The sequence below is a fragment of the Phyllostomus discolor genome, chromosome 8 (genome assembly GCF_004126475.2).
Source record: "Phyllostomus discolor isolate MPI-MPIP mPhyDis1 chromosome 8, mPhyDis1.pri.v3, whole genome shotgun sequence".
NCBI classification, from domain to species: Eukaryota; Metazoa; Chordata; class Mammalia; order Chiroptera; family Phyllostomidae; genus Phyllostomus; species Phyllostomus discolor.
In genome coordinates, this window is record NC_040910.2 from 63,175,416 (window position 1) to 63,202,489 (window position 27,074).

At 45.0% G+C, this 27,074-nt stretch overlaps 1 protein-coding gene, 1 non-coding gene and 1 pseudogene across 6 annotated transcripts in view; all 3 read right to left on the bottom strand.

Moving 5' to 3' along the window:
* Window positions 1-27,074, bottom strand: part of SPECC1 (sperm antigen with calponin homology and coiled-coil domains 1) — a 258,495-nt gene continuing 231,421 nt past the window's right edge. For 4 of the 5 annotated variants that reach the window (XM_036032942.1, XM_028534280.2, XM_028534281.1 and 1 more), the window contains 3 exons: window positions 21,810-21,926; window positions 11,465-11,524; window positions 1-3,448 (listed from right to left, as the gene is read on the bottom strand). In XM_036032942.1, coding sequence (XP_035888835.1) covers window positions 3,359-3,448; window positions 11,465-11,524; window positions 21,810-21,926 — 267 coding nt within the window. In that variant the 3' untranslated portion in view covers window positions 1-3,358. Of the gene's footprint in view, window positions 3,449-11,464; window positions 11,525-21,805; window positions 21,927-27,074 lie in introns of all 5 variants that reach the window. The other variant, XM_036032943.1, reaches the window with a different exon arrangement.
* LOC118502078 lies at window positions 9,571-11,281 on the bottom strand (annotated as a pseudogene).
* On the bottom strand, window positions 18,770-18,962 carry LOC114515421. The gene has a single exon (XR_003686175.1). It is a non-coding gene; the product is annotated as a U2 spliceosomal RNA (small nuclear RNA).

The following is a 27,074-nucleotide window of genomic DNA, read 5'->3' on the forward strand; positions in this document are numbered from 1 at the left end:
TCATAATCACAGACAAAATATATTTATTAGAAATATTACAGTCATACATACACTTTTCTCATACACTTTCATGTCAATAGTTAAATACAGCTGTTGGCACATGGTATCCTGAGAATGCTTGGTACAGTCTGGTGTGCTTTGTGCAGAAACAAGGCTACAGATGTATCAACGGCATTCAACTAATGTAGTTAAAATTAGTGAGCTACTCAGGATGTTACAGCCAGACTCTAACCTGGGTCAGAGAAGGGAAACACCAGGTGAACTTGGGCAACTGAGATATTAAAAACACCTTTAAAAGGTTGTGTTTACATACTTCACTGCATGTCCTTGGTAGTTCATCTCAACATGGCACTAAAGCTTTGGGATGGGAAGAACTGCTGCTGGATTTGGTAAACGGGTTTGTATTTACAGACCCGGATCCTCTAATTCCACACACCTGCAAAAGCCTGCCCTGCCCTTGGTGGGGAAGTGGGAGGGGAAGAGAACACACAGGCAGCTGCAGACAGACCTTATGGCCAGGTGGCTAATTACTTTGGGAAGTGCATTTTGTGTAACACCTGCGCATCCACTTCAGATGGTCTCAACAAAGCTACAGCAGAGCAACAGAATGAAGAACAGAAACCAAAGGCTAGCATCGTTCGTGAAGTGAGAAGGGACAAAGATGCAAGAAGTGTGAATTTGCCCAGGGAGACACGGGCTGGCACAGTATCACAGGTCATTAAAAGTTCAAGTTCATGAAACAACTTGCAATGCACGGACCCATCCATGACTTCTCTTTACATCCTTTAAAAATTCTACTCTTCTGGGTCTTGCACTTTGCACGTGTCTTTTATAGAAAAACAATACATTAAAAAGGGATCTGCAGAACCACCAAATAGTTTTAAATTATTAATACTGGCTGAAGGAAGTTGAGGAGAATCATGTAGCCTCTGAAAACTTCAGGAAAGAAAACGAAATGATACAGCTTATAGCTTGCTGACACTACCTCATTTTCTCAGCATGTCAATTTTCCACCTTCACTCTGTGCTGGGCTCTCTAATTTCAAACGGACCTAAAAACCCCACTCTGTGGCCTAGCCTGGTCTGGAATAGCTTCTCCCCAATCCTGCAGGGCTGGAGGGCCAGACTTTGCACTCTGGCCACCTCAGTCCCCTCTCAGGACCCAGCAGGGCCAGACCCACCCCACACCACCTGTATTTCTCTTACAGGACACATGCTTCCTCTCCTTGCATGCCCACCAGCAAAGAAAATGGCAGTAAAGGAACTCCCTTGAACTATAAAAATAAATCGCCACATGGTCTTCCTTATGTAGGACATTTCTTTCCTTCTTTTTAACCTGAAGGGAGCAGGCACCAACAGGGAGGAAGGGGGCAGGCCCAGACTGCTGACCCAGAGCTGGTGTTGAATCATTCATGATAACCACTAAAAACAGGGAGCTGATCATGCCAAATGCCCCTGCAGGCATCCAAGACCTCAGTGTCTCCCACGCACAGACTCATAGTAATCCCTGATAAACACAGCCACCAACACCCCCACCCCACTACTTGGCATGTTCCTTTTCCCCACTGTAATGGTGAGCAACCCAGAAGCATGGGAAATATATCAGTTACATCAACAAGACAGATGCAAGAAGCAGCACAAGTGGTAACTTTCGTTTGGGTACATTCATAGAGGAGGAGTCAGGGGAATTTGTTCAGCCTGTGCCTCCAACTTCTCCTTGAACACAAAGGACCAATTAGGAAATCCTCGCCCCAGACTGCTCAGCGCTCCCTGTGCCATGCTGCCCTGGCCCACCCTGCATGTCTCTCAGTGGATCTGGGAACTTGGACAATGCACAGGACACGTCCCTGGTCCCATACAGATACCTGGATTCAACCGATAGGGCAGGCCAGGAGACTGTAATGCAGAGCCACAAGCAGGACATGGAGGATGGAGGATGGAGGATGGATGTACCAGCAGAACCCTAGGACCAGTCCACAAAGGTGGCCTGGAGGGAGGGGCTAAGCTCAGGCAGTGGCTGGGCCTGCAGCAACCAGGCCCCTCAAGGGCCACCACCATGTGAGTGTTGCTTTAAGCAATGACAGCAGTACTGTGACTCTCAGGGACTTATGGTAATAACAACCCTTTGTCTGAGGGGCACAAACCCAGAGTAATGGGCCCCTTCACATCACAGTGCGCACATGACGACTTCACCTCAGACTGACTTATGTGAGCCACACCCCACTTCTATATAAGGTGCACTTATTTCCCACCAAGAACAGAGAATCACCAGGTGGTTACTTGCACAGAGTACTTCCGAAGTGAATGGGGCCACTAGGGGGATTCTGCTGTCGCCTTAGGGTGACGGCAGGACAGTAGAGAACTGCACTGTCCTTATTCAATTATAAACAGAGCCATCTCTGCCCATCCCCAAGGGCTTCCTTTTGCCATGAGAACATGAAAGGCCTGATGAAGTACTGAATGCCATGTAAGTCTAAAATTGAAATATTGTCTAAATTTGCTGTCTGCCCAGTATCCCAAGAAATACGCATCTTCAGCTTGTTTCATTGCACAAATACCCGAAGACCCCAGCAGACACAGCCTCTGCACATGAGCAGTTCCTGTCCATTCCACACGTGGGGTGAGCGTGTTTGGGTGTGCTTGGAGTGTGAGTAAACAGGAGGCCAGACGGAGTGGAGGGGGCCAAGAGCTGGCACGGAAGGTTGAGTGCGGAAGTTCCATGTGCCCGTGTCCCAGCACAGCACATGGGCAAGCACGCACTTCTGTCTGCCGGCCACCCCACAGGGATAGGGGGCCAACTACCCAGGGGCTCATTTAATTCTCACGTTTCACCTTCCTTCCACGGAGTCGAGTGAGTGACAGAAAGACCTGAAAATGCAACTGAGTTCTGGGTGCTGAAGTTGTCACCTAGAACATCAGTACATTTTCCCAGAAGGCAGGTCTGTGTGTTCCCATGCTGCTTGAAGGCACACGTCTGTCTTTTGTTGTTTTTTCTTTTTTGGATGGAGGTGATGGGTAGAAGGGGCAAAGTTTTTATAAAGGCAAAAGCTGGGACTGTTAGTAAAAAGGTGGCCAATGTCCACTGCTGTCTGTTGTAAGTCTCGGTGCAGCTTGTTGGGAAATCACTCAGTGTGACTAGAGATGTCCACCCTGGAGAGCAAAGCTTCCCCAACTTCCCTCTGAAAGTGTCCAGATTCAAGGTGGGTGCACAGGGAACCCAGCTCTATTTCCTGCTCATGTGTAGGTACCCGCTGGATTGGACCTTCCCTTGAAAGGCAGAGCAGGGCCTGTGGAAAGTGACCGGGCGCTTCCAGGACAAACTGCAGGCGGCGGCAACAGCTGCTGTTCGGTCCTCGGGTCTACGTCTCAAAGTACTTGTATATCTGGGCTACATATTGCATCACGCTCTGCCAGTCGGGACGGTCAGTGTGCAGCATCTCGCTGAGCTCCTGCAGGAGAAAGAAAGGGTCACAGAGGGGCCCAGCCTGAGGGCAGGGCTGGTGCTGCCACAAAAAACTCCACCCACGAGGAGGCAGGTGGAGGCAACACCAACACAGTGTGGAATGTGATTAGTTAAAAGAAAAGTGTTTTCTTCCTATTTATTTAGGAGATACCATTCTTTTTAAAAATATTAAACATGACCTCCCACCCTGCATCTTTTAACAACATGGCAGCATTAAAAAAAGTGTGAAGACAAGTCACCCATAATTCCATTATTGTAAAGGGATTTCTGCTTCTCTGAGTTCCCTATGACTCCCACTCTGTCTCCAATACCATGGACACCCTGTGTGCTCTGTGCTTCTCATTGAGCATCTTCATACATAATCCCCACCCCCCCACTGTGTTGCTGGCTGTCCCTTCAGTGGATGCACTGTCCAAGGGAACGGCTGACCCCTCACTGGCAGACGAGGTGGGCAGTGTGTGTCCACCTCACATTACAGACTTCGCAATAAGCATCTTGGTGCATACTGTTTCCTTCTGTGGAACTAGTGCCTTAAGATACGTTCCCAAGAATGCGATCACCTCAACTTCTTGAATCAATTTGAAACGCAACCATTTGTTTCACCAGAATTAGGTGTTATCACTCAACATTAACTTAGTAGGCAACAAGCAGGCAGAAAGTAGAGGCCAGAAAGTGCCAGGCAACAGTCAAGTTTCCTGAAATGTATGCTACTTAATGTATTTCATAATTCACTTATGATTACATTTGGATTCTTTTGTGGTCCCAAGAAAACAACAGGAAAGGACCCTAACGTAGAGCCAGAAACAGAAACGCAGTGGAGGAATAAGGCTGAACTGACCAGCACATCTGCTCCTGGGCAGCGACAGAATGAGCTGTAGCCAGACATTTGTCCCCCATTTCAACACCATTGAAATACATTCCACTGAGGGTGGTCCCTGGTTATAGTAAAAAATGACCCACATATCACTGGTCGTGCAAGAGGGATGGAGAAGGAGTAAGTGAAACATTCTACACACACATATCTAGAAAAATTTAAAAAGAGAAAGTTTTCACAGAATACAAAGCTAAAAAGTTTCCTACCTCAAATATAGTAGTCAAGGCTGTGCACACAGATTGATGCATGGAAAGCTAAAATTCTTATTAACAGGGGAATTGTTAATGTGACAATACAAAAAAGTAGTAGTCAAGAATTGAGCAAACTATTTAGGTGCTCAATTCTATACCACGAGCACTGAGAAATTAAGGAAGGCCCACAGATGCAAAACAGACAGATGGTGAACTTACCTCCAATGCTTTATGCAGGAAAAGCATTACATAAAATGTAACAACCATTCATGATAAAAACTCTAAAAAGCTAGGAATAGAAAGGAATTTATTTCACCTACTATAGGAAATACACCAAAATCCAAAAGTTACACCACACTTAATGATGAGAGACTGAAAACTTTCCCCCTAAGATCAGGAAAAAGGAACAAAGCAAAAATGTCTCTCTCACTTCTTGCCTTCAACACTGTACTGGAAGTTCCAGCTAGTGCAATAAGGCAAGAAAAAGAAACAAAAGGCATACAAATGAGAAAGGAAGCAATAAAACTGTCCTTATTTGCTAATGACATGATTGTATATGAAGAAAACTCCAGAGACTCTACAATAAAATCTCTTGGAAATAAAATGTAAGTTTAGTGAGGTCTCAGGATACAAAGTCCACATCCAAAAGTCAAATGTTTTCCTACCTATCCAGCAGTGAACAACTGGAATTCGTAACAAACAAATTTAAAGTGGAAGGAGAAGATTAAAAAAAGAGGGAGAGAAGGCAGAGGTGGTGAAAGAGCAGGAGGTGGAAGAGGTGAAGAAGGAGACTGGGGAGGAGAGAAAAAGAATGACAAGAACAAGAAGAACAGTATAAACAAACAAACAAATAAACAAACCCAAAAGACCAAACCTGTGCAGAATCTATATACAGAAAACTACAAACCACTGATGAAATATACTTAAAATCTAAATAATGAAGACACGTTAAAATGTCAAGTCTTCTCTATCTGATCTACAGCTACAACACAACCCAAATAAAATTCCCAACAAGCTTTTTGGGAGAGATCAACACACTGATTCTAAAGGCACAGGTACTAAGCAGCTAAAACAATTCGGAATAGAATCAACAATTCGGAGGATTCGATTTCCTGACGTATAAAGCTGTATTAATCAGCAGAGTGTGACCAAGAAACAGGCCCTTGGACCAAGAAATAGGCCCTTAGATCATGTTACTTGTATTTTATTACAATATATAAAGTTGGGAAAAAAGAGAGAGAAGCCTTCTTGCCCTTGGCAGTGCATGGCCTTGGGGCGGAGGTGGACAGGAGCTCTATAATCAGGCAAATTACAGCAGAATGTGTTGTGGGCAACACACAGGGTTTCGAGTAAATGGTGCTTTAAGGGCCCAGAGGTGGCTCGGCTGTACTGGCTGCGAGGCTCCTGAGTGGGTCAGAGTGCTGGCCAGTTGCCTGCCTTTGCCACTCAGGGGCTGCTCATCTCTCTCGACCTGCACGTGCCTCTTGTCCCCTGGTAAGGGGCACCTGGCTCTGTGGGCCCAGGGAGTGTGCACACATAAATGCCTGGCACATAGCTGTGAAGCACGTGCTGTTCCTGTGATCAAGCTTGAAGGCATCCTGTAAGCGCCCTTTCTAAGGTTTATACTATGGAGTGGCCCAGTTATGCCTAAGGACACATTCTGACCCCTCCTACAATCCTGAGGTGTAAGCATCTCCCCACAGGAGGCCTGAAGTCCTGGACGTGGGCGTGCAGTGGCTGCTCTGGTGGACACCCTGGTTTACTCAGTCACCAACACCAGCAGACAGATGACCGGTGTGGGAATGTCCCCGCATTAGGATGCACCAAACCCTGCAGGGCACACACTCTGGCTGCTTTTACAGTGGCAGAAACAGCACAATGCCCCTCTCACCTGTTCTCTCTGTGAGGTGCTGCCCACAGATGCCCCATGATGAGCTAGCCCTCTGAGTCACACTGCAGTGGACATGCAGTGCTTACTAAAATTTGGGGGACACTGTAGATCTTTTACTTGTAAAAAATTTAATCCTTATGAATATGCTATACCCAGAAACTTATACTTACTTGAATATACACATACAAGTGGCTATTTTCCTAATTTAACAATAGAACTTGATCAAAAGCTTGGGATTATTATTGCTGCCAATTCTGACTGGAATTATTTTCAGAGTATCATGCATAATTAAATATACTATTTTTCAATCCACATCAAGATACTGAAAAGCAAAATTTTTTTATGCTCACCCAAGGATATTTTTCATTGCTTTTAGAGGAGGATGGAGGGAGAGAGAGAGAGAAATATCCATGTGAGAGAGAAGTATTGATAGGCTGCTTCCCACATGTACCTGGACCTCAGATCAAACCCACAACCTAAGTATGTGTTCTGACCAGACATCGAACCCACAGCCTTTCAGTTACAGGACAATGCTCCGACCTCCTGAGTCACTCAGCCAGAGCTAAAAAGCAAATTTAATAATGTAGGAAGTTTCTGTTTTGTTGATGACATAAACTGGTTAAATGTCTCACAAGCATTCCTAAGTGCTTTTGAAATTAATTATGCTTGTCAGTAGATCCTGAGAGACATCTGTAAAAATGGAATTGCTGGCTCTGACAATGAAGTCTACAGATGATCTCATTGTCTCCCCAGCTTTTGCTAAAGTACATTAGATGAAAATTAGGAAAAATGTTAAATTAAAAAGCAAATATTAACTGTAACACAAAGAAAAATGTATTCTTGTATACTCTTATATATAATACAATCTTCTAGCAAGTTCTCATTCTGTCTTTAATGCTCCATTCTGCCCAGAGATGTAAGTCCTCTCATTACTTTTTGAATTCTCTAGATTCAGATACACATGATATGGATATCTTTTTCTTGAAGGTTTAGTAGAATCTGGGCTTACTGGTTGTGTGTGTGTGTGTGACTATATTTTACACAATGAATTCAACTCTTTTAATCGTTAAAATTCTATTTATGTCTGAGAAAGTTTTAGACACATATTTACATTGACCCTTTGAAATATATTTATATTTCTTTAGGAAACTGTCCGCTATATTTCAAACATATTGGTGTAACATTGTTCATTGTACTGTAATTTCTATGACAGCTTTACTTTCAGTTTTTCATTTCTCGGATGCCCTACAGCCTCAGAGGGTTATGGAATTTTGTCTCACTTCAGTGAAATCTCAGTTTCAATTTTCTTGATTGTTAATGAGTTGAACATTCTTTGAAATGTTCATTGGTGATTTGTGAGTTGTCTATTCTAGCCTTTGACAATTTTCTACTAGATTGTTTTTAAATTTTTGGTTAGTAGAAATTATTTGTAGATTATCTGTCTTCACTTTTTCTGAAGTTTAGGTACGATTCATCTGAATGAATATCTTGTTTTATTTATCCTGTTTGAGATTCACTATGAATCTTCAGTTTTTTATCATTCTGGAAAAATTTCAGGCACCATTCCTTCAAATACTGTCTCTCTACCATTCTGTCTTTACTCTTCTTCTGGAATTCCTACTTGACATGGGACACAGTCACTATCTGATTTATTGTCCATGTCTCTTAAGCTCTGTGATATGCAACAGTCATTCCCAATCCCCTTCTCCCTTCCAGGCTTCCTACTAGAGAGGCTGAAAATGTACACTCACTTTGTCAGACTTCCCTGCTGCTGGAGTGACTTTGTGACAGAGTAATGCCAATGAGCTGGGGGGACTCTGGGAAATCTTTTGATTTCCTCACCAAAGGGGGAAAATGTGAGGCACTTTTTCTACCCTTTTCTCCTCCTTCCTGCCCTGGTGAAAGGAGTGATGTGCGGAGCTTGGCAGCCACATTCAACCACAGACAAACAAGCCAGCTGAGGCGGAGAGAAGACGCCAGTAGATCAGAGATGGTGAAGTACAGAGAAGAGGCACTCCGGGTCCTGGGTTCAGGACCTGAACTGGGCCTGAAACCACTTCTGGATTTATTTTTATTTTCTTTTTTTAAAAATAACACCTTTTTGGTTTAAGCAACTGTTAGTTGGGTTTTCCATTTCTTGAAGTTGAATATTCACTAACTCATAAAACCCCTCTATTGTATTTTCCATTTTTCAATGTTTCTGTTTTATGTTCTGAGTCATTTCCTTAGGTTTATTTTCCAGTTCTCCTCTTCTGTATCTAATCAGGTTTTCAACCCAATTGGTGTTTTTAATCCTAAATTTCCATTTCCAGAACTTTTACTGGGTTATTTTTCCAAATCTTTTTTATAATAACATGGTCCTTCTTATTCCTTTGATCTTTTTAGTATGTTTAAACCTAGTTTTGGTAGTCTCTTTCTTATTGTTTTATTATCTCTAGTTCTGGGAGACGATCCTTTTGTTTGTGGTGTCTGCTGACAAGCTCAGATAGTTTTTTGGGTGTTCTGTAATTTGGGCTTGTGAGCATATCTCCAGCAATCACTGGACGACTAGCCAAGGGGTTTCCGCACCAGAAGTATAAGAGTATAAACTAGGGGCCTCTTGTGGCACAAATATCACAACTTTGGACTCTAAGCCTCACCTGGCTGTTTTTTCTTACAGGGGAAAAGCAAACTTCCTCATCACCTCCCTGGACTAGCAGGTGTTTTTTTTTTTTTTAATATCCTCTTTCACTAAGAACAGCTGCATTTTGTGAGCCTTGGTTTTGTGCAGGGGTCTCCATAGTAATGCTCTTATTCCTGGGTGGGTGTGAAGTAACATCCATCATGACAGCCTAGAGCCATGGCCTCTAGCCCTGGCCTGGGGCTGGCACAGTGTGAGCTCAGGCCTCATGACTCTGGTTTGTACTTCTCTTCTCATGTCTGGCACCTGGTTCTTTCCCACTCTTCCTTCAGAGCTTGGATATGTATTGACATTTTAAAAATTACACGTCATTCAGATTTCCAGGTGACTTGAACAAGAGGGCTTTATTGATAATTCAGTTCATTGTGTTTCCAGAACTGAAATACATCCACAATCAATCTTTTTTTTTTTTTCTCATTAAACTTTGTTTTAATGAGTCTCAAAATTCTGTGACAGATTTTGGTCATTTTCATTAAAAAGTACTGATTTTAAAAACTAATAACTTAAAAACTGCCACACACACAAAAAACCCAAATGGTCCACAAAACATTCTCCTTTCCTTCTGAAGGTTTTACGATGCATTGTAATCATTAACCAGTCCTTCACTATTACACTTAAGTGGTCAATTGAGACAGTTCTGAGACCGTTCTTCCAACACTGATTAAGACTGGGGTGGCAAGTGTTGGGGATAATATTCACTTAGCCTCTGAGCTTTCTGAGCAGACTTAGTGACTTTGCCAGCTCCAGCTGGCTTCTTGTCCACTGCTTTGATGACACCAACAACAACTGTCTGTCTTATGTCACAAACAGCAAAGCGCCCCAGAGGAGAATAGTCAGAGAAACTCCCAACACACACAGGCTTGCCAGGAACCATATCAACAATGGCAGCATCACCAGATTGCAAAAACTTTGGGCCATCTTCCAGCTTTTTCCCAGAGTAACAATCAATCTTCTCCTTCAGCTCAGCCAATCTGCAAGCAGCATGAGCTGTGTGACAATCCAGAACAGGTGCATATCCAGCACTGATTTGGCTCAGATGGTTGAGGATAATTGCCTGAGCTGTGAAGCCAGCAGCTTCCATTGGTCGGTCATTTTTGCTGTCACCAGCCACACTGCCATGACGAACATATTTGACAGACACGTTCTTGACACTGAAGAACGTTCACGTTCTTGAAGCCCACATTGTCCCCAGGAAAAGCTTCACTCAAAGCTTCATGGTGCATTTCAACAGACTTTACTTCACAGTTGTAATGTTGACTGGAGCAAAGGTGACCACCATGCCAGGTTTGAGAACACCAGTCTCCACTCGGCCCACAGGGATACTACCAATGCCACCAATTTTATAGACATCCTGGAGAGGCAGATGCAGGGGTTTGTCAGTTGGATGTTGGGGGCAGGACGAAATCCAGAGCTTCAAGCAGTGTGGTTCCCCTGGCACTGCCATCTTTATGGGTGACTTTCTATCCCTTGAACCACGGCATATTAGCACTTGGTTCCTGCATGTTGTCGCCATTCCAACTAGAAATTGGCACAAATGCTACTCTGTCAGGGTTGTAGTCAATTTTCTGAATGTAGGTGCTGACTTCTTTAATGATTTCCTTGTATCTCTTCTGGCTGTAGAGTGGCTCAGTGGAATCCATTTTGTTAACACCAATAATCAGCTGTTTCACACCCAGTGTGTAAGTCAGGGGGGCATGCTCACTGGACTGCCTATTCTTGGAAATACCTGCTTCAAACTCACCAACACCAGCAGCAACAATCAGGACAGCACAGTCCGCCTAAGATGTCCCTGTAATCATGTTCTTGATAAAGTCTCTGTGTCCCGGGGCATCAATGATAGTCACATAATACTGGCTGGTTTCAAATTTCCACAGGGAGATATCAATGGTGATACCACGCTCACGTTCAGCTTTTAGTTTATCCAAAACCCAGGCATATTTGAAGGTGCCCTTCCCATCTCAGCTTCCTTCTCAGATTTTCCTATGGTTCTTCTGTCGATCCCAGCACATCTGCAGATCAGATGGCCAGTAGTGGTAGACGTACTGGAATCTACGTGTCCAATAGCCACAATGTTGATGTGAGTCTTTTCCTTTCCCATTTTGGCTTTGATTTAGTGGTGGTTTTCTCGATACCTGTGTTCTGGTGGCAAACCCATTGCAAAAAAGCCCATAATGAATCTTAATGGAAAAAACTCTAAATCATTGGGGGTCTGACCAACTGGATCATTGTATATTCAGGATCATGAGTAACACACCTTGAACAAATAGATTTTCGTGTTCTTTAAGACACTGTCAGTAGGTAGCATAAAGCTCTTCCTCATATAATTAGACTAAAGTGTGGCAAGGATACAAAATAGGGTTACTTACCAGGCTGGGTTTAATGCCTACACTTTCGGCTGCTTCAAATGCCAACAAGAGATTCCTTTTCTAAGTTGAAAAGATAAAAAGACTGAAATTACCAACTAAAAATATAAAGCTTTTGCTAAGAAAGAACACCAACTGACACTCCATATAGAAAATCTATAAAACACTTAAAAATTTAAGTCAGATACACAAACAATGGTCTCAATATAAGAAAAGAAATTGACAGGTTATAATTGTCACTAGAAATAATATTGCTGATTAACTCTTGAGTATCAAAGATAAACTTTTGTTAGCCCTGTTATTTTTTACTTTGTCTAGATACAGAACATACACTACTCCTGCCATGTATCAACAGTTGATTATCTAATCATGATGCTATATCAAAATGTGCACATAGTTTATATAATCAAATGAAAAGAAAAAACCCGCCCCCTCCAATCCCGTGTCATTGGAAGAACCACTCTTTACCCTCTGTCTCTGGTTCTCCAGGTGACTAGCCTGCACATCTCTGCCACAGCCTACCATGACTGCGTCTCCATTTCGAAAACATTTCCTACTAGTTTCCTAACAGAATGAGGATTCCAGTATCCATGCGCATCTCTCTTCTCTTCCTTATAGCCACATGGCTAATTTTAATACTTTCATTAGTTGTGTTTGTGACTTTAAATAACATCCTTATATCTCCATTTTTTAAAAATATATTTTATTGATTATGCTATTAGTTGCCCCATTTCCCCCTTCATGCCCCTCCACCCTATACACCTTCTCCCACCCACACCCCCTCTTTCATTCATGTCCATGTGTCATACTTATAAGTTCTTTAGCTTCTTCATTTCCCATACAATTCTTGCCTTCCCCCTGTCTATTTTCTACCTACCATCTATGCTACTTATTCTCTGTACCTTTTCCCCCCTCTCCTCCTCCCACTCCCGTTGCTAACTCTCCATGTGATCTCCATTTCTGTGGTTCTGTTCCTGTTCTAGTTGTTTGCTTAGTTTCTTTTGGTTTTGCTTTAGGTGTGGTTGTTAATAATCATGAGTTTGCTGTCCTTTTACTGTACATGTTTGTTTGTTTTTTAATCTTCTTTTCTTAGATAAGTCCCTTTAACATTTCATAAAATAAGGGCTTGGTGATGATGAACTCCTTTAACTTGACCTTATCTGAGAAGCACTTTATCTGCCCTTCCATTCTAAATGAAAGCTTTGCTGGATGGAGTAATCTGGGATATAGGTCCTTGTCTTTCATGACTTGGAATACTTCTTTCCAGCCCCTTCTTGCCTGTAAGGTCTCTTTTGAGAAATCAGCTGACAGTCTGATGGGAACTCCTTTGTAGGTGACTGTCCCCTTATCTCTTGCTGCTTCTAGGATTCTCTCCTTCATTTTTACCTTGGCTAATGTAATTATGATGTGCCTTGGTGTGTTTCTTCTTGGGCCCAACTTCTTTAGGACTCTTCGAACTTCCTGGACTTCCTGGAAGTCTATTTCCTTTGCCAGAATGGGGAAGTTCTCCTTTATTATTTGTTCAAATATGTTTTCAATCTGTTGCTCTACCTCTTCCGCTTCTGGTACCCCTATAATTTGGATGTTGGAATGTTTAAAGATGTCCTGGAGGTTCCTAAGCTTCTCCTCATTTTTTTGAATTCTTATTTCTCCATTCTTTCCTGTTTGGTTGTTTCTTTTTTCCTTCTGGTCCACTCTATTGTTTTGAGTCCCAGTTTCCTTCCCATCACTATTGGTTCCCTGTGCATTTTCCTTTATTTCACTTAGTGTAGCCTTCATTTGTTCATCTAATTTGTGACCAAAATCAACCAGTTCTGTGAGCTTCCTGATCACCAGTGTTTTGAACTGTGCATCTGATAGGTTGGCTATTTCTTGGTCGCTTAAAAGGATGAGTCCTGGGGCATTGATTTGTTCTTCTGTTTGAGCCATCTCTCTCTCTTTTCTTTTTTTTTTTTTTTGGTCTGGTCACTCCTGTTACAGTGAGGGGTGGAGCCTTAGGTGTTCACCAGGGCTGGGCACCGCAGTTGCTAGATTGTGATGTTGTATGTGGGGGCGGGGTCAAGAGGGAACAATGGCGGTAGCTCCATTCTCTGTGGGGCCTCAGTCCTTTCCCTGGGATCCTGGGTTGCGCGCTCTGCCCTGCTTCACAATCACCGCCTTACTGGGTCTGCCAGCTGCTGCTTGTGTACTCAGGGTCCACCCGCTGTGATCCTGCATGCCCCAGATGCCTTACAAGTTCCCGGTTGCCTTATGTGCCCAACTCTCTCTGTTCTCCTCACCCTGGCCCGTGCCGGGCTACTTGTCTCTGCCCCTCCTACCGGTCTGGATGAATGGGTCTATTTCAACTTCTTGGCTGTCCGACTTCCATTCAGATAAATTTTCTGTCAGTTCTGGGTATTATTCTGCCTCTAAATTGTTGTTCCAATCTTGGTTGTGCATGGAGGTACGGTGCGTCCACCTATGCCTCCATCTTGGACGGAAGTCCTATATCTCCATTTCTTGTTCCAGCAATTATGGACAGTACTTCCTGACTCCACTGTATATGATAAGGAAGAAGTTCCCCTCATCTTTCCTCCACCTTGTCAAGTTTTACTTTTAGATTATTAAAACCTGTACTACTCACTTCCTTTTCTATAACCACACTTAAGTCTTCTGTCCTTCCTTAAGAGGATGATTTTGAACCGAAAACAATGAACAGCAATTACAAAGTAGTGCACTACAGTAACATTTCCTTCTCTGTAGTTTGTCAAGCTGCTGTGCCACTAAAAACCTTTTTCCCAAGGATTTTCCTCTTTGCGACCCAGCCATTATCACTGTTCTATGAAGTCCTTCAGCCCTAGGGTTTTTCAGAACCTCATGTTGGTTTCTGCATAACACCCCTGCTCCACTAGGGTAGGTTCATAGGCTTCTTTCTTAAGAATGTGTGTTGGAGAGATACATTTTCTGGACGCATTCATATATGAAAATGTCTTTTGTACTATCACACTTGGTTTATGACTTGAGATTGAAAATATTATTTTTCCTAGAATTTGAAAGATACTGCTCCATAACCATTTATTCCTAATTTGTTGCTTCTTTTTGAGACTCTTTCTGGTTGTTCTCTGGTATTTCTTCATCTGAATACATTTAAGAATCATTTGGTCATGCCTCCTCCCCTCCATGATTTATAAATCATGAGAGTCATTAGGAAGAAATCATATAAATCATATGAAAGTCATTAGGATTATATTAAAATGTAATTTAGTAAATTTAGTTGCAAGCCAAGTGTTTCTGTACATATTCATGTTTTATGTTCCTCAGTAGAATTTTGTGATTTTATCTACTTAGATTTTATAAATAATTTTATACATTTTCCACCCCCCCACCCCGAGGCTTCCAGCCTCTGTCCTTGCCAGCATACATAGTGCCTGAAAATTAAGGGGCTGTCCTGATACTGAAGCAAACCCTCGGCTCTAGGTAGCAGGTCACGGGGAAACACTGAGACACTGCGATGCACTTTTTCTGCTGGTCTAGGGCCGCGGTCTTGCAAAGCTGGCCGTCTTCAGTGAACTTGCCCAAGCTGCCAGCCATCTTCTTCCAAATTAAGGGAAATGAGTGGGGGTGAACTGGAAACCTTTCATGTTTCCATGACAGTACTCTCTGTTCTGTTGAGACAGGAGCTGTAAATTGGCTCCTGGCTTCCTTTAATTTAGCCCAAACTATGGAAGGCAGTTCTCCTGTTTTGGTGCTAATGAGCCCTTTGTCCTTATTCTAAAAGGCCTTTTGTTTAGTTTGTGGGAGGAGGGGTTTTGTAGGCCAGTTTTTAGGCTACCATTATTTAGAAGTCAAGATACAAATATTTTTTATGGCTTTTGGTATGTAAAGTGAAATCGTGTTCTAAAATGTTACACCAATTTTCAGTTCCAGCAATAATTATGTCCATTTTCTCATACCCTGACCTGCACAGAACATTAGTTTTCAAAAGTCTCTGCCAAATGTGGCAGGCTAAAAATCACATTTTATTGTTTTAATGCATATTCTTTGATTATCAGGAAGGTCTAGGAAAAAGGCAGTTCTAAACCTAAGGATTTACCCAGTATTGCCTCAAGACTGTTGTAGCCTGATTCTAATGAAACTGCTGGTGTTTTCTAAGCAGATACTCTACAAAGAAATGATTCAGTGAAAAAGTGCCTCAAAATACTCTGAAATAGTGTGCCGTATGACACGGAGCATTAAAGAGGTGGCTCTTGGTTAACAAAAGTGAGTCTTATCCATCTTGGTGGCAGCAGGACAGTGGTGACCAGCATTGTAGTGACAACGCTTCACAGTCCCTGTGAGGAGGCTGGCGGGAGGAGGAGGCCACTGCCGGGAGAGAGAGCAGCGAAGCACAGGAAGCACAGCACAGATGGTCTCCTGTCCTCAGCATCTGCAGTGGTGCTGATAGGGGGTTTAAGACTTGGAAAATTTTAGCTTAAGGTAAATAGCCACAAATCCAGCAGGTAATGTGTATGTTAAGCTTTCGTTTCAGAAACTACAGATAAGGCCCATCCTGACTCCTGGGAAAAGCAGCCGACCTCCTGGGGCACTGGCTAGAGATTACCGCCTAGAGACATCCATACCAAGAAGAAGCAGGTGGCCACTCCTCCCCCTTAGAGACAGCTAACTGCCCAGGACAGGAATGTTGCAGCTGCTGAATCTCAAAGCCCTCACTGCACATTGTTTGTCCTTCCCTACCCCCTTATAAAAAGATCTGGCCAGGAAAGAAAGGGGGAAGATGGTTTGTTAGGGTACAAACCCACCATCTTAGGTCACCAGCCATCTGAATAAAGTGCCCACAAAAGATTCAATCGCTGTCATTGCTTATTGGATTTGGTAGTGACAGGCAGCCCGGACGCCGGTGTCTTTTCCGGTTACAGTGCCTGTGGCAGCCAGGCAGGGGTGTACTGGTTGGGGGACAAGCGCAGGCCTGGAACCTCCCAGGCTCTAAAACTGTGAAAGTCCCCAACCCATGGTTTCAGAACTTGGCCACTGGCCTGGCCAGCACGGATCTCACCTGCACCTGCTGGGAGTAGGAATCCCAAGTCCAGAACTTCTCAGCATTTCATTTCAGACACTGCCCCAAGCACAGTTCATTCTACCACCTGAACCTGTTTAGTGTGAGTGAGCGGAAGTTTCACAGGATGACAGATAAATCTTTTTACTGAAAAATGCCCAAAATTTCCACTGACTATAACTTACAACCTCTGACTGTGTATCTCTTTAGTGTCTTAGAAGATATCCTTGTTAGTTCCAGAGATTCCCCACTTAATACTGATGTCAATCTCACTTGGTTTAATTATGTCGATAGTGATAGGAAGAGATCATGATTTCTGAACTTTCTGGGCTGCATCATGCAATTTTTAGATTTTGACTTGAGTGGGTGTTTACATGGAACATGGGCCTCTTTTTTTGGTGCCCTGTTTGATGTATTGGTACCCCGCCCCACACTGAGATCTTGCCAGAACAAGGCTCTTGAGGCAGGGGCTAGGCATCACTCACCCTAACAATGGCAAAGGGGTGCATTTCCCTCAAATTACCTTGTTCCCCTTAAAACAGACCTCATGTGTGCCTCTTTCAGGAAGAGCTGCCCTCCTTCACCCTCTCTTCTCGGGGTAGATCACCTTGTGCTGCCTCTTGCACAAGCTCCATATGACACTGCTTACATGCCATTCTGAAAACCTTCATCTGTGACTCTGACATGTATGAGTTTCTCTCAGCACACTGACTGGAAGCGTTGCTCAAGCATGCTCATCATACATCAGGCAATGGTGAAGATTCATTCCACCTGAGTGCAACTACACAGGGGCGTGCAGGAAGCAGGTGCTCCCTGGGGGTGGGGAGGGGGGCATTCAGGGTAGGGTGGGAGCAGGTGGTAACCAGCAGACAGAGTCCAAGGCTCTAGGACATAGACCCAACTCCAGCTAACAAGGAGGCTGTGAAGCCATAGATGCCTGAAAATGGAAATTCCAGCGATCTGGAGCTGACTCCTTCACCTCTTCACAGACTCACAATCTGACTTAGGTGCTCCCTGATGACAACATTACTGATAATGGAGAAGAATTTCAACCCTGCTGGTACCATGAGGACAATGGGAAGTGAGTAAACTGTGTGGTCTGTTTGTGTTAATAGAACATTTCCATGGCTGCAGCAGGTCCCTGGAAGCTGGCTGTGCATGGTGTGCAGGGATCACTGGGCATGCAGAGCAGGACGGTGCAGCTTTAGTACTCGGATAGCATGCTCACAACTTCAAAGTGTAAAAACAAACATTTTAGGCTCATTATTTTCCAACAGATCCTTATTGACTGAAGGACAAAGAGCCCAGGTGTATTTGCATGACTGTAGACAGATACTTCACACTCTCATAAAGACACCTGTTTTAGACAGGGTGTGTATCAGTGCAGAGACTTACACTTACTAGTTTTAGTAAGGTCTTCTGATTATTTTGAATTGTTTTATGCCCATTGTTTACTCAATTACCTTGGTAATGTCAGATGGAAATGGCAGAGACCGAAGAGTGGAATGGGCAGGAAGGAGAGGAAGGCCAAGGTCACTGGGGGCTTGGGCTGGCTGCTCCTTCCTGCCTCTCTTTGCTGGGTCAAACCTTCCACTGAAACGAGCACTGGAATCTTCAGGGTTTCTTCCTTGGTCTTTTCTTTATGCCTCTGTGGTACTGTGATTTATTATAAGAAATCTTATTTGGTCTTTGTCCACTGTTCCTGGCACGGAGCCCCTAAAGCCCTTGTAAATTCTTATATTAGAGCCACAGGGGCATCTTTTGTTATAACACTTGGGTTTTGTCTTCAGGGATGACTTCAGAGCGATCAAGGTGAGGCAGGTGTCTTTTGGAAAACCCCTAGAAAACTGCAGGATGGGGTGGTGGCCAGGGGAACCAACTGCATGATTAGAGGTTTGGTGCATTCTGTCTCAAGGCTTTAAATACTGCTTATGTCTATCCTGTCCAATATAGTAGCCATATGGCTATTTAAATGAAAAGTAACCAAAATAAAAAATTCAAAACTTCAGTCACACTTGCCACATTCTATGTGCTCAAGAGTCCATGTGGCCAGTAGTGACCAGACTAGACAGCACAGATACAGAACGTTTCCACCATTTCATGAAGTTCAGGTAGTGTGGATCTAGTCACTGAAGACCCCAAATCTGTCTTTCCAGCTCTGAGTTCCCTTTGAACTCCCAATTTGCTATCCAATTGCTTGCCTGACCTTGCTGCCTGTACACCTCATGGACATCTTAACACAGTTCAAAACAGAATTCATTTGTTGTTTTCCAAATGTTTAATAACCCACATAGAAAAGTGCTGTGAAATTTTAATATGCTGTGATGGTTAATTTTCTGTGTCAACTTGGCTAGGCCACGGTATCCAGCTATTTGGCCACACATTATTCTAGATGTTTCTGTGAAGGTATTTTTAAATTGATAAGAACAGATACTATACTTGGTCTTAGCCCAAAGGCTGAGACACAATCTGTGAAGGTATTTTAAAAATGAGATTGATGTTTACAATAGTAGACTTTGGGTAGAGCAAAATACCCTCCATAATGTGGGTGAGTCTCATTTCATCAGTTCACAGCCTTAATAAAAAAGATGGATCGCTCCCTCAGAAGAGGGAATTCGGCAGCAGACTGCCTTCACACTCGAACTGCAGCATTGGTTCTTTCCTGTGTCTCCAGACTGCCAACCTGTCCTGCACATTTTGAATTTCTCTGTCTCCGCAATTTTGTGAAGCAATTCCTGTTTCTCTGGAGAATCCTAACACACACTCTAAAAAATTAAATCCCTTTGTTTAGTTATTCTCACCATCAGTGCCATATCCATTCTTTGGACTATTTATTTTAATGTGGGATAATCAAAATAGAACTTTTAAAGATATCTACCTATTCCTTCTCCATCTCAGAAAATGGTCCTGTCAAGACAGACACCTGCAGTCACTGTTGACTCTTTCCTCGGACCCTCCCCTACAACCACTCAGTCACTAAGTCCAGCTGACTCTATTTCCAAGACATATTTCGAATATCTTCCTATACACATTGCCACTGAGACAGGGTAGTGAGAAGACAGGAAAATTCCTTGGCCAGTGGACTAGGGAAACTGAGACGAGAGCTGAACACAGCATGGCCAAGCAATTCACAGCCAGGTGCAGACAGTCATGGGAGGAAGGCCCCTGAGTGCACGGCAGGGGGCAAAATGGGGAAAATGAGGACCTCAGCCCCAGGGTAACCTTTCTTCCCCAGGCCTCTCCTCCCTGGAGACAACATCTAGGTTGAAACACAACCTCAGTTGTGTTTCAGATCCAGGCCCAGAAAAGCCGCAAAACCAGGTGAGCGATGCCAGAACCTATTCAATAACTAACAACCTCCTGCCCTGGCACTGACCAATCAGTGGAGACCAGGACCCTAAAAGGTCCCACCTAGAAAACTGATGAATGTTCTGCTGAGACCTCCCCTAAAATTCCCGCCTGTGAGAGAGAAATAAAAGCCTCAAGACAAAGGACCCAGCACGCATGTGTTCTCTATGGGGAGCAGCGGTGCCATTTCACTTTCCTTCTCCTTTCCCCACTTCTTTCTTCACAGGCACACCTGTCTGTCTCCCAAACTCTAGAACAATGAGCAGCAGCAGCTCAACCAAGGCTGACCCCCTGAAGCTCTTCCCAGGGCCCCTTTTCTCTGACTTCCCAGTGAGCTCAGGCAGCCCAGCCTAGGCTCTCCTGTTGCTTCTTCTATACCAAGCCCTTCCTTGTTTCACTGTGCTTGGCTTTAATAACCGTACCCTCATAGTTACCTGGACTCATGTTGTGAAATCTTTCCTACATGAAGTCAAGAGCCCGCACACTACAGTGGGCCACAGATAGACCTGCTGTAAAACCACCACCCCAGCTAATGGGTGAAGCTGGAGAAACCAAGTTCTCACAGTGACCACTCCAAATAGCTGCCCAACTGGTAGCTTGTTTCAATTTTGTTTTCTTTCCAATTCATTTTGTTTCACAAAACAGCCAGAGATCTTTGAAAAACAGGAATAGTGTCTCTTCATAGACTGGACTCCTTCAACGACTTCCCATAGTACCTGGAGCAAAATGCTAACTTCTATCAGCAGAGTGACACCCAGGAGCCCTGCAGGCTCTAGTCTACCTACACCCTGCCCGCCCTCATGCACCTCAGGCAGCTGGCCTGCCTCTGTGGCCTGGACTGCATCAAGGTGTCTTCTTGCTCTGTGCTTTCCAACCCTGGAAAGCTCCCCTTAGCTCTAAGCACTGCTGGGCCCTTCATGTTCTTTCTTTAGACTCAGGTGAAGTCATGTCTCCTCAGGAAGACCTCCTCAGGCTCCTCATCTGAATCATCCTCCCACTGTTCACTGTTACTGCACTGTCTCATGGCCCTCCCATGGTTTATAAGTGTGTTTATCATGTTCCTTACAGGTTTCTCACTTGCTGATTGACTGTCTCATGAGGGTGGAGAATACGTCTGCATTGCTCCCTGCTGTCTGTATTACTGCTCATGAAGCTCAGCAGGAAATGCGCATTGGATGAATGAGTGCAGAGACCACCAAGCGTTTTCCGAAGCACACTGTGCAACAGGATTCTTTAGGGCGTTCCAGGTTGGTGTTTTGACAATTGAGCCTGTGGGCTGCATCTGGCCTGCAGCCTGTTATTATAAACAAAGTTTTATTTGCAACACAGCCTGCCCACATTGCCCATGATGACTTGGGCACTCCAATGGTAGACCTGAGCCATAACCGAGCCCCACAGACCCACAGAGTACACCATTTCGCCCTTAACAGGACAGGTCTGCCAACTCCTGTTGCCGGTACTTCAAAAAAGAAGGCTTGGTAGATGTGATCTATGCCAGGGCAGATGGGGCCACACAGGGTCTTTAATGAAGGACCTGAAGCCCCGACTGCACCAACGAGCACAGCCAATCTCTAAAAGCATGACAGAAAGTACTGTTTCCCAAGTGTATTTGAGCAGGGAACTCTTTCGTGATGTTTGTTGGTTCTTTGAAGACTTTGGAAAAAGGGGGCCAAGGTCTCCATACCATGAAGGTCAGATTCCATTAGGACTTTCTCTGGAAAACGAGTGACAGGAACTTCTCAGTGGCCATGTAAGTGGGTCTTCGCTATGTTTTCCTAGGTAACAAAGGTCTCTGTTGAGAAGTGACCCTGAGAAGCATTTACTGAGGGTGGGGCCCTGTAGTACAGCCGCACACTCAGCAGTTATCTGTACCCGGTACCAACATCCTCATTTCTACTTTCTGTCTCTAATCCCCACCCCACCAAGACGAGTTCTGGAGAACACTCAGGGTGACGGGCAGGGACTCACTTTCTCCTGGCTGTTCAGCTCCTGGTACGGGATGTGAGCGGGCAGGTAGGTATGCAGGAGAGCACAGAAGGCCAAGCCGTCACTCCAGCTGCTGCTGAAATTGGTAATGTCAATGTTCTGTGGGGGGGAAAGCAGTGTTAATTATCCATTGTGCACAGTAACAGAATAGGAATGAGACTGTGGGAAAATGGGTATCCATCTTCGGGCTTGCTGTAACGCAAGACAGGAAACTACTCAAGTCTGCAGGGAGTACATTTAATTTTGGAACCAGGAACAGCCTGGTGTTGCCCAAATCTTGAAAAGGGGGCTTTAAATCTCAAAACACTAAGGAATTTCTGGCTGGTATATTAAAGGCTCTGGGAGCCTTATTCTCAAATTAACCCACCTGATAAGCTCTGTCTAGGATTTCCCAGCCTTATATGACCAAGGAAGACTCATCATCATCACCATCATCATAACCACCATCATCATCAGGTACAGCGCCAATCAACAACAGTTGGACCAAGACAAAACAAAAAGATCATGAAAACCTACGGGGCCGTTCTCATGGTTTGCCCCTTGACCTCCGTCTTCTGTCCACAGTGTGAAGGCTTCTCAGCAGGAGAAAACCCTGCTGGCACCCCTAACACTGGGGTCATGAGGGTCACTGGGGGAAAGGAGCTGTCCCTTTGGGACAGGCAGGGACGCTGGAAGCTACTTGGTAAATCATGAGGAAGAAACCCACGTCCAACTTTATATGGCAGCCTATGGCGACGGCGGATCCTGCCAGTGCCTTGGGCTCCCTGTGGCTCTAGTGTACCTCCCCCTCTCACATCTGCACACCTGCCCCTCCTGCTTCTTTCTCCCTGACTAGGCTTATCCCAGCAGGAGTTTCTTCCCTGATTCACAGAGCTTGTCCCAAATGATAATGTCCCAAATGAAACGTCAGTTCCAAAGCCCACTAACTCTTTAATAGTCAGGCAGGGTGCCATCGTGGCTGTGTAAATGCACTGACACAGTCTGGGCAGGGCCAGGTGGGGCCTGCAGAAGTGACACCCACTTAGGGCTGAGTCGGAGCCCCTCTGGTCTGGTCAGAGGACATGGGAAAGTGTGGGGCTCCTTCTCTACTCTCTCCACAGCCACTGGGCACTGGGAGGCAGTGAGGTCTTCCTCCTCCTCCGGACACCCCATCCTGGGAAGCAGGAAACTGGCAAAGCCAGGCAAGGTGCAGAGAGGTGGTGAACGGCATGTCCTTTCTGGAGCAGTGGACACTGACTGCTTCTCCCTCCTTGCGCCCAAGCCACATGCAGCACTCCTCGGTATAATGCTCACTGCCCTGAAAAGGGGGGGAGGCATCTGTACCAGAAGCCACGGGCGGAAGGAAGTGTGAAGAGGAGCAGGGCATAAGGCTCAGCTGCAAGCGGGTTCGGGGGAGGCGTTATAGAATTCCCTGAGTGTGTGTGTGTAAACTGCAGACGGAAATGTGAAATAAGAAATGTGATACAATGTGTTTCCTGTGAGGTTTCCTGAGGGTTTTAGAAGCAAATAGCCTCTAATCTTGTATGAGCTTTTTATCTAGGCTTCCTCAGCATCAGTTTGAGCTATTATGGCCCAGAAAGATGAAGTCAAAAGCTCCAGCTTACAGTAAAGAAACTGAGGCCAGAGGGGGTGGTGCTGCACGTTGCACACACCACTCACCTGAAACACAGACACGCCAAGAAGCCAGGCCCCATGGGCATTAGGGTCTTTGTTATCAAACCTCTTCTCGCTTCCACCTGGGTTCAGGATGATCCTGTGGACCACAGAATCTCCCTAAAGCACCTGCTTGCAGTAATGTGCCCTGTTCTCTAACCTGCTGCAACCACATTTACCCAGGGGAGGCTACCTGGCAGGAAGAGACATACAACTGTAACAACGTCCCTTCATACAGTTTTCATGACTCAAGCACAACCAAATTTTAAGAGTTGCTAAGCATCTGTGTTACATAAAAACCTGAGAATGACCTTGTTGGAAGGGGACTGGCTCAGTTTCAGAGTGAATGTATAAGAGCTGGGCTTCCTAGTAAGCTGATCATCTGGAATTTTGGCTTCAAAAGTCTCTTTTGGTCCAACAGCTATTTGATGAGGCCTGGAGGCTGCTTTGGAAATGGGGAACACTTTCATTTTCTAGTTTCTGAAGAGGTTTGTATGTTTAAAAAAGCAGAGGAAGTACCAGGTGGGGGCTACAACATGCCCAGTTTGTTCGCAGTCCCAAGCACTGGAACCAGACGCTGTGGACAGCAGAGCCTGGGTTGGGGGTGCAGGAAGCAGGCCAGGCTGCCAAGGGAATTGGCGCTGCTGCTCTTAAGAGACCGAACCCATTTCCAAACCCATCCAGACCTATAGTGCCTGTGATTTTCGGGAAGGAGAGCCAGACTTTATATCTGGTTACCACTCATGGTGACTGGGCACCTGCATGGACAGGCCCGGCCCCAACCAGACAGCATTCTTCTGAAAGGCAACGCAGGCACAGGCAATGCCATGCCCAAGAGGAAGGCCACACTTTAGACAGGAAGCCAAGTGCTCCAGGGACAAGATCAAGGTCCCTTAAGTAACTCTCCCTTAAATGGTGCTGGTAATACAGGAAGTGACATTTGTTGAGTATCAATGCTGTGGCTTTGATACTGTGCATTTTCTCATTTAATTCTAGAACTGCACAGAGAAGTGGTGTTGTACCTAGCTTGTGGGTGAGGAAGCTGAAGCAAAAAGAAACAGTGGTGGTATGAGAGTCAGGATTAAGGTCCAGTCCTGTCAAACTTGAAAAGTGTCCTTCCTTCCTTCTTTCTTCTCTCTCTCTCTTCCTCTTCCCCCTTGCCTTCATTCCTTCACAGATTTATACCTAAAGCTTATAGTGCTTGATAAATCTTTCTTTTTCTAAAGTTGAAAACACTTTATACATGTATCTCTTGCACTATGTAGGATACAAGACATCATTTTTTTACTTGCACAATTTTTAGAGGCACTTTAAGAGGCCAAAAGGACCCTAAGGAGAGTCCAATATTTTAGTTAACTGCCACTTAAGAATAGTTTTTGATCTGTAAGTATAAATGAGTAATAGGCTAAAACTACTGTCTCAGATATAAAATCTGGTGAGATGAAAGCCAGGGTTGAAAAGATCAATCAAAATGACCTACAAGCTGAGGAGAGCTCAGAAGACTCAGAGAGCCCAACACATCAGGACAGACACACTGCAGTGCAGACTCGCATCTGCAGTGAGACCAAGCAAAGCTATGTAAGAACAAAGAGACACTCCCAAGCTACTTTGGTCATCAAATCTAACATCTAGGGCAGGAAATGCCTCTCTTCCATGTAACCTGCATTCACCACGTTTCAGACTTTAAATTGTTCAGACACTGGTAGAGATGGAAGGCAGCCAGCTATAATTTGTAATATTATAGTCATTCCAAGAACATATCGCTATCAAATAAAAAATGTACCCTTCTTACTTCTGAGTGGAGCAATCCCAATTCTAGTTCCCTGGGTGTCATTTGAAAGTGTCCATAATCCACCCTGGCTGGCATAGCTCAGTGGATTGATTGAGCGCGGGCTGTGAACCAAAGTGTCACAGGTTCGATTCCCAGTCAGGGCACATGCCTGGGTTGCAGGCCATGACCCCCAGCAACTGCACATTGATGTCTCTCTCTCTCTCTTTCTCCCTCCCTTTCCTCTCTAAAAATAAATAAATAGAATCTTAAAAAAAAAAAAAAGAAAGTGTTCATAATCCTATTTGAACATGGGAGTATCAGTAATTCCCAATGCAACACAGCTGGCTGAACAATTGAAATGTGTGTATATTTAAGATACCTCACATAAGATGATGAAGACCAACTTGCAAAGCACTGTACAAGCCTCAGTGGTTGCTTTTGCTGCTATCATTATGATAAAGTGGTTTGTTACTGCTCACTAGGCTCCATCCAGGAGCTGGGAGGTGCACTGGAGCGAAAGAGGAGCTGGGGAGGCAGCACAGGTTTACACTGCTCGTGTTTTTCACACAGGAGTCAGTAAGGAGGTGAGTTGACTCCTGCTTTATCAGATCTTCCTTTCATGTCATTACTGCTTATCTGTGCACCTCTCCAGCCGGAGCCTGAGTGGTGCTATGGACTCTCAGCAGCAGATCCAGGGAAGATATGGGGAGCCACAAATGGCAGTAGACAGCCACTGAACAAGGGAAGGGGCTGCAAGTATTAAAGAAACCTGGGCTTCATCGGGGCCAGCAATTTTCCCAGGAGGTCCTGCAGACAGGGCCATGTGGCAGTTCAGGAGTGTGAACAGCAGCCCAGTGCTGTCTACCCATGTACAGGGAGGCTGGTTTCCCTGGACTGGAAAAGCATCCAGGTTGGGTGTGCGGGTCCCAGCAATGTGGGCTACGATCCAGTCCCACTGAGACAGGACTGTAAGAAGACCCTGAAATTCCTTGGCCAGTGGACTAGGGAAACTGAGACAGACAGCTGAACACAATGGCTGAGTAATTCACAGCCAGGGTAGATATCATCAGGGCAGAAGGTCCCCAGTGTCTGGCAGGGGCAAAACTGAGAAAGCAAGGACCTCAGCCCCAGGGCAATCTCCCCCTCCATGCCTCTCCTCCCTGGAAACAACATCTAGTCCTCAGTTGTGTTTCAGCTCCAGGCCCAGAAAAGCAGCAAAATCAGGTGGGCAACACTAGGACCAGATGCCATGACTGACGACCCCTGCCTAGTCCCTGACCTATCAGTGGAGGCCAGGACCCTAAAAGGACACACCTGGAGAAGTGATGAATGTTCTACTGAAATCCTCCCCTGAGACCTCCCCTATAATTCCTGCTTGCAAGGGGATAAAAGGCTCAAGACAAAGGAGTCAGTGTGTGTGTTCTCCTTCTGGGGAGCAGCCAGCACCATGCTATTTCCTTTCCCTTCTTCTCCAACACCCCTTCCCCACCCCCAAGCCCTAGACTTCTTTGCTCACAGGCACGTATCTCCTAAACTCTAAGGCAGTGGGCAGCAGTGGCTTGTCTCAGGCTGATCCCCTGAACCTGTCCCCAAGGCCCTCTTTTCTCTGGCTTCCCAAGGAGCTCAGCCAGCCCTGCCTGGGCTCCCCTGTTGCTTCTTCTATGCTAAGTCCTTCCTTGTTTCACTATCTCCAGCTTTAATAACTGTATCCTCATAGTCACCTGGACTTGTGTTGAGAAATCTTTCTGACACGAAGTCAAGAACCTACACACTACAGCTGGCCTCGGCAGACCCACTGCTGGCCAGGCCCCTGTCCAGTAACA